We start from the raw sequence: 7,698 nt of genomic DNA, 5'->3' as shown, positions 1-7,698 counted from the left end.
ATGGAGCAGAACCAGCTGGACCGAGAAACCTTGTCCTGTTCGATCTGTCTGGATCTACTGAAGGATCCGGTGACTATTCTCTGTGGACACAGCTACTGTATGAAGTGTATTAAAAACTTCTGGGATGAAGAGGATCAGAAAGGAATCCACAGCTGCCCTCAGTGCAGGGAGACCTTCACACCGAGGCCCGTTCTGAAGAAAAACACCATGTTAGCAGCTTTAGTGGAGCAGCTGAAGAAGACTGGACTCCAAGCTGCTCCTGCTGATCTCTGCTATGCTGGACCTGAAGATGTGGCCTGTGATTTCTGCTCTGGAAGAAAACTGAAAGCCATCAAGTCCTGTTTAGTCTGTCTGGCCTCTTACTGTGAGAAACACCTTCAGCCTCATTACAATTCAGCTGCATTCAAGAAACACAAGCTGGTGGAGCCCTCCAAGAACCTCCAGGAGAACATCTGCTCTCGTCATGATGAGGTGATGAAGATGTTCTGTCGTACTGATCAGAAGTGTATCTGTTATCTCTGCCCTGTGGATGAACATAAAGGCCACGACACAGTGTCAGCTGCAGCAGAAAGGACTGAGAGGCAGAGAGAGCTGGAGGTGAGACGAGAAAACATCCAGCAGAGAATCCAGGACAGAGAGAAAGATGTGAAGCTGCTTCAACAGGAGCTGGAGGCCATCAAGCACTCTGCTGATAAAACAGTGGAGGACAGTGAGAAGATCTTCACTCAGCTGATCCGTCTCATCCAGAAAAGAAGCTCTGATGTGAAGCAGCAGATCAGATCCCAGCAGGAAACTGAAGGGAGTCGAGTCAAAGAGCTTCAGGAGAAGCTGGAGCAGGAGATCACTGAGCTGAAGAGGAAAGACGCTGAGCTGAAGCAGCTCTCAGACACAGAGGATCACAACCAGTTTCTCCACAACTACCCCTCACTGTCAGCACTCAGTGAGTCTACACACTCATCCAGCATCAAGATCCGTCCTCTGAGCTACTTTGAGGATGTGACAGCAGCTGTGTCAGAGCTCAGAGATCAACTACAGGACATCCTGAGAGACGCATGGACAAACATCTCACTGAGACTCACTGAGGTGGATGTTTCACTGTCAGAACCAGAACCAAAAAGCAGAGCTGGATTCTTGAGATATTCATGTGAAATCACACTGGATCCAAACACAGCACACAGTCGTCTGTTACTATCAGAGGGGAACAGGAAGGTGACATGGAGGAATAAACCTCAGTCTTATTCTAGTCATCCAGACAGATTCACTGTTTGGTTTCAGGTTCTGAGTAGAGAGAGTCTGACTGGACGTTGTTACTGGGAGGTGGAGATGAGAGAGGGAGTTTTTGTAGCAGTCGCTTACAAGAATATCAGCAGAGCAGGAGGAGGGAATGAATGTGTATTTGGAGCTAATGACAAATCTTGGGCATTAGATTGTTACCAAGGAGGTTATAAATTTGGTCACAACAACATCTGGACCTCCGTCTCAGGTCCTGGTTCCTCCAGAGTAGGAGTGTACCTGGATCACAGAGCAGGTATTCTGTCCTTCTACAGCGTCTCTGAAACCATGACTCTCCTCCACAGAGTCCAGACCACCTTCACTCAGCCGCTACATGCTGGAGTTAGGGTTTGGAGCATTGAAGGTTCTGCTGAGTTCTGTAAACTCAAATAGACAGAATCCACCGAAAGTTCAGTGAGTTTGATTCTGGTTTTTAAATCTCCAGCATAGTTTTTTTTTTGGTCATTGTTTTTTTTATGTCTAAACTGCACAGAAATCAATAGTCAGAGATTGTCAGCACTTGTTTTCCCTCATATTGATGTTCTGGTTCTGTTGGGTTTGTTAATTTCTCATCTTTGTTTTCTAAACCAGCTAATCAGCTCCAGAATATTTGCTGTTTTTCCTCTTTGTTGCTTTTTGCAGCAAACACTGTGAACTAAGTGTGTATGTGTATATATATATATATATATATATATATATATATATATATATATATATATATATATATATATATATATATAAGCTTTTAAGTTCTGAAAGTTTTGGCATTTTAATATGACATTTTGCAGTAAATTACACTTAATAAACATGCTTGTACAAAACTATTTTCTTTTTTTATTTTCAAGCACTTTTCAGAATTGGGATGAAAACATCCTGGTGCCATAAAATGATAAACTCTGGCCAACAATGGCTAAATCACTAATCATAACACCCTTATGTTTACACAATGTATAAACAAATGTGTAAATAAATAAATATTTCATGGCAAAATACTTTTTTTTGCCTCTGAAACAAAGATAGACTTGGTATTAAGCATTTACATGTAAGGTAATACTAATTTTACATTTTAGAGACAAAAAAAAGACAAAAAATTGATAAGCATTAAAGTATGGTTTATGGGTTGGATTTGGCAATGTTATCAGCGTGTAAAAAAAATCAACTTCAGAACAAATATTTGCTCAAAAAGGTGATCTGCACCACATGATCTACTTTCAGCAGTTATCACCGGTTATTGTAGCAGTAAACTGCAAAAGATACGGGCAGAGTTGCTCCCTCTGCCCTTACTCCCTCGGCTCCTATGTCACGATGCGCTCCAGCACATTATGAGGCGGAGGGATATTTCAGCAGGTTGTATTATCTGTTTGTAGTGTGGCAGCATCACTTATTTTAGAGCCCAAATAAGCGACTTCACTTTCAGAAACAAGCCCAAAAAAGATGGTTTTGAAGAGGGGTGAAAGAAGCCATATTGGTTGATAGAAATTAGCCAAATCTGAACGAAGGGGGAGGATTATGCGTAACCGGGTTCTGCTTCAGTCCACTGTACCGGGCTGGCCCAAGTAACCCCTCGACTCTGCGTTGTGTAGTTTTTTAAATGAAGACGAGTCTCTGGGTTGTCAGGCAGTTTATTTCCTGAATGGGAACATATCGGGGTTTGAATCAGTGCAACGGCTCAGCTTCACTCAGCACGCTACAACAGAGCATTATGTTAGCTTTTAACTTAGCACACAAAGTCTTTTACAATATTAAGAAAACTAAAAGTACAGATATTGGTGCCAGGCACACATCTAGTAACTAATCATTACAAAGTACTTGTCTAATTTCGTAAAAAAATTATGTTTTATGATGTTGCTAACACTTTTCTACTGTGTGCTGAAGAATGCAACTCACCTCTCATGCAGCTTTCACAGACTGGCACTGACTACAGGGACCAGCAACATATAACCAACCACACAGAGAGGGGGGCGCTATTTCTCCATTGCACTGATACATAGAAAGCAAGTGGAATTCTACAACTTAAACCTAAACACTGTTACATATGCTTCCAACTCCTGAGTGTTTACAGTTTGGTCCTCCAAAACATTACAAAGAGATGACATCAGCAGACTGATTATGATTCAGGTTACCAAGTACTCCACTCACACCAAGCAATATCTTCTAACGACCCGCGAAGGTGGTGGAAGTGTTAAGAATGATGCTGGTAAACCCGATATTCAGCCAGACACAGATTTACGTTAAAAAAGTTTATTATAAAGATGATGAGTAAAGGCAGGTGAGGCAAGCAGAACCAGACTAGGCAGATTAATTTTGGCTGAAGGTACAGGAAGGTAGGGATGAGCAGGAGATCAGAGGATGCAGGTAGTGACAGAGCAGAACCGGTGATGGGGAACGGGGAACCACCAGAATGGGCAGAGCAAGTGGCTGGAACTCACAGAGAAAAAGGCAGAACGCCTGAAGAGTCCAACTGCCTGAGCACACAGGATCTGACAGAGGAAGGACATCAAACCGGAAGAGATGCCATCACGAAGACAAAGAGACGTTCTAGCAGGAAAGAGATGGCTGAAGCAGGTATAAGTAGACAGGTGAACAGGTGATCTGAGCTGACTAATTACTTGCAGCAGGTGGAGTTGATATGAACTAATTGACTGTTGACTGAACTGATTGGGTCCTATGTGTTGTCCTGCGACGGACTGGCGACCTGTCCAGGGTGTACCCTGCATCTCGCCCAGTGAACGCTGGAGATAGGCACCAGCAACCCCCGCGACCCCATGAGGGAATAAGCGGATCAGAAAATGGATGGATGGATGGACTGATTGTATATTGGATGGGGGATGACATGCTGACAGGAAAAGTCCAGAACAGTCCAAAACAAAACAAAAACCTACATCATGACAGGATGGGTCATTGGCTTGCATTTAACATGGAATGTACCTAAGATAGGCCTCCATGCCCTTTAAAACAACAGCACTCCAACTGTGGGTTGCTCAAGTGCGAACTACCAGAATTGACAAAGACTCTTGGATAGGTGTTGAAATGTTTTCAGAAAAAAACTGAGCAAAAATCCGGTTGCGTCCAATGCGGTACCGCGCACGTGACGTCACCGTCTCAAGAGCAACGCCCCTTTTGTCGCTTAGGTAGGGCATACAGGAGAGAACGCATACAGGAGAGAACGCACGGATAACAGATATGACCGACTTTACAGCCGTTAAACTTTCCCAAGACGATGTCCCAGGCACACGGATTACTGGTCGAACTGTGGAAGAACACACCAACCTTCAGCTCAAACGATGGCTTGAGGTTCGAGGGTTTAAAAAGACTGGAAAACTGGCCGAGTTGATGAACGGTAAGCTTTGTTTTTTTTTTCCTGCGCCGCGATCATGGCAGCGTCGGCCGTTTTTTTGTTGTTGTTGTTTGCAATCACCGTCCAGGAATGGGTATATGTTTAATGTTTCTCTCATTTGAAATGTTTTTGAGTAAGCTATCCTGGTAGCAGGCTATCATGTTAGCGCCTGGTACCATGACAGCCTATATGCTGTCATGGTAGCAGGCGCTACTTTATTAACATGTCGGCCACCAAAATACTCTTACCTTGACTTGATGTCGCTGGAATTGGGTCAGGATGTTCTTCGGTTGTGCCCTTTCCTCCGACAAAATGCTTGCTACATATGTAGGTGAATTTGGTAACTTTTTCCGGGTTGAACTGTTGTGTAGGGCGACCGCACCGGTGAACCCAGCGCACACATTTCTCCTTGGCAGTCTTGAAGAAAACATCCTTCATATGCGGCCGATCAGCGTACCTCGAGTCGCTGTTGCACGTTCCATAGCAACAATGTTTAAAAACCATGGTCTTAGATTTGGAAAAAGCATTTGTTTACCGAGTAAAACCAAGGGTAACGCACGTCTCTTTTACAGTGAAACAGCGGCGGACTATGCAAGCATGCCCTACTGCGTACCACGTGATGTGACGTCATCGTGACGTTGTGTTTCTAAAAATAGCTCGCGCGCGGTACCGCATTTAAGCCTATTTGCAGTCACAGATGCTTGTGCTACAGATGGAGTCCCACTCAAATACGTCAGAGAAACGTAGTATCTGTTGAGTAAAAGGTCAGAATAGAGCCTCTGCAGGTTTCACACCAGGCTTTTTCATTTCAGTCTGTGACTGGGGTGCGAGGGATCAGCTACAATCTTCCCTGCACGCCTCAGAGTCCTGGAGGCATATAGGTCCCTCCATCTCTCCAGGACCTGTACGCCTCCAGGACTCTGAGGCGTGCAGGGAAGATTGTAGCTGATCCCTCGCACCCCAGTCACAGACTATTTCAGACACTTCCCTCTGGTAGGAGGCTGCGGTCCATCAGGACCAGAACCTCACGCCACAAGAACAGTTTTACCATCTGCTACCAGCCTTATGAACAAGGCCCAGAGCCGCCCGTGAATCTGTACACTGTCTCTCTCCCCCGTTCAGGACTTACAAGCTTTTGCGTTACATTGAAGCACATTCTGCTGAGTGTATACAGCTTCCGTGTATATATAATTTTACTTCTTATTTTACTGTATTCTTTTTTTTGTCTGCACCATCAATACCAAGTCAAATTCCTTGTAAGTGCAAACCTACCTGGCAATTAAACTTGATTCTGATTCAGTGATTTATTCATGTAGCCATTTAAATCAACTAGAAATCCAAATTGCTTCACTATAAAATGTATAAACAAAGTAGATAAAAGAATAAACTTTGAAATTTGGAGTAAAATGTTGCTGTTTTACTGGGTTTTAAAAGCCTTCCTTAATAAAAATGTCTTAAGTTTGGAGCTAAAAATGCCCAGGTCAGTGATTAAACAGAGATCCAAAATAATCCTATTCAGAGTCTGAGTGCCATGACTGAAAAGGCTTGGTCACCCCAATGGTTTTATTTGGTTCTTAGAACATCCAAGAAGAACTGGGATGATGGTCACAGGGAGCTAGTAATCGTAATATCATCTTTATTGTCATTGAAACATACATTACATGAAAAATGTGTTCTCTGCTTTTAACCCATCACCCTTGGGGAGCAGTGGGCTGCCATGTGTGGCGCCCAGGGAGCAATCTGGGGTTAAGGGTCTTGCTCAGGGACCCAGAGTGCCGGCACTGGGGATTGAACCAGGTACTTGCATCCTTCTCTGAGTGCAAGCACATTGCTCTAACCACTAGGCCAACACTCCCCGTACACCGAGACACAGCTCATTAGGCAATTTGGGGTTAAGGGCCTTGCCCAGGGGCACATCGACATGTGGCAAGGGGAAGGTGGAATTGAACCCACAACTTTCTGACTGCCAGATGACTACTCAACCCATCAAGCCACAGTCGCCCCAAGCTGCCCTGCATGCAGAGACCCAATAAATAAAAAATTTAGGGTGGGACAAGATCATTAAGGGCTCTAAAAAAGTCTAGAATAAATTATATCATGGACTGGCAGCCAGTGGAGAAGGATATAAGGAGGTGATGTGATGTATCAGTTAAAAGTCAAAAATCAACCCCAGCGTTCTTACAGTGCCACCAAATCTACCATTTAGAGCACTCACATCAGTGGTTGCATTCTAACCCAAAATTCAATTCAATTCAATTCAATTTTATTTATATAGCGCCAAATCATGAAACATGTCATCTCAAGGCACTTTACAAAGTCAAGTTCAATCATATTATACAGATTGGGTCAGATTATACAGATTGGTCAAAAATGTCCTATATAAGGAAACCAGTTGATTGCATCAAAGTCCCGACAAGCAGCATTCACTCCTGGGGAACCGTAGAGCCACAGGAAGAGTCATCTGCATTGTACATGGCTTTGCTGCAATCCCTCATACTGAGCAAGCATGAAGCGACAGTGGGAAGAAAAACCACCCATTAACGGGAAAAAAAACCTCCGGCATAATGCATAATTGAAGAACAGTAGAACTCAATATAGTGAGAAAATTAGATCCTGATATACTCCAGTAGCCTAAGCCTATAGCAGTAAAACTATAAAGGTAGCTGAGAGTAACATGAGTCACTAGTTATAATTTTTGTCAAAAAGGAAAGTTTTAAGATTAGTCTTAAAAGTAGACAGGGTGTCTGCCTCACGGACCAAAACTGGGAGTTGGTTCCACAGGAGAGGAGCCTGATAGCTAAAGGATCTGCCTCCCATTCTACTTTTAGAGACTCTAGGAACCACCAGCAGACCTGCGGTCTGAGAGCGAAGTGCTCTGTTAGGAACATACGGGGTAATCAGAGCTCTGATATATGATGGAGTTTGATTATGAAGGGCTTTATACGTTAGAAGAATTTTAAATTCTAAAATATGTTTGCTAATTTAAAAACTGTTTTTTTTTTTGCTTTAACCGCTTTTTTTACTGTAGATATACAATCAAGAAATGGGGTGCTGAACGTGACTGTTACTTGATTTTAAAGACAGCTAAA

At 43.4% G+C, this 7,698-nt stretch overlaps 1 protein-coding gene across 1 annotated transcript; it reads left to right on the top strand.

Moving 5' to 3' along the window:
• LOC118560326 (tripartite motif-containing protein 16-like) lies at positions 1-1,936 on the top strand. Its single transcript, XM_036131265.1, has one exon. The coding sequence runs from the start codon at positions 1-3 to the stop codon at positions 1,663-1,665; it is 1,665 nt and encodes a 554-aa protein (XP_035987158.1). The 3' UTR covers positions 1,666-1,936.
• Positions 1,937-7,698: the final 5,762 nt, after the last annotated feature.

This window comes from Fundulus heteroclitus, unplaced genomic scaffold (assembly GCF_011125445.2).
Source record: "Fundulus heteroclitus isolate FHET01 unplaced genomic scaffold, MU-UCD_Fhet_4.1 scaffold_42, whole genome shotgun sequence".
In the NCBI taxonomy this organism is placed as follows: domain Eukaryota; kingdom Metazoa; phylum Chordata; class Actinopteri; order Cyprinodontiformes; family Fundulidae; genus Fundulus; species Fundulus heteroclitus.
Note: the sequence above shows the minus strand (reverse complement) of the source record. Positions and strands in the feature narration are given on the sequence as shown.

Bases quoted from the DNA above. Each gene is read 5' to 3' on its own strand.
- LOC118560326 (XM_036131265.1), top strand. From the start codon at position 1: ATGGAGCAGAACCAGCTGGACCGAGAAACCTTGTCCTGTTCGATCTGT.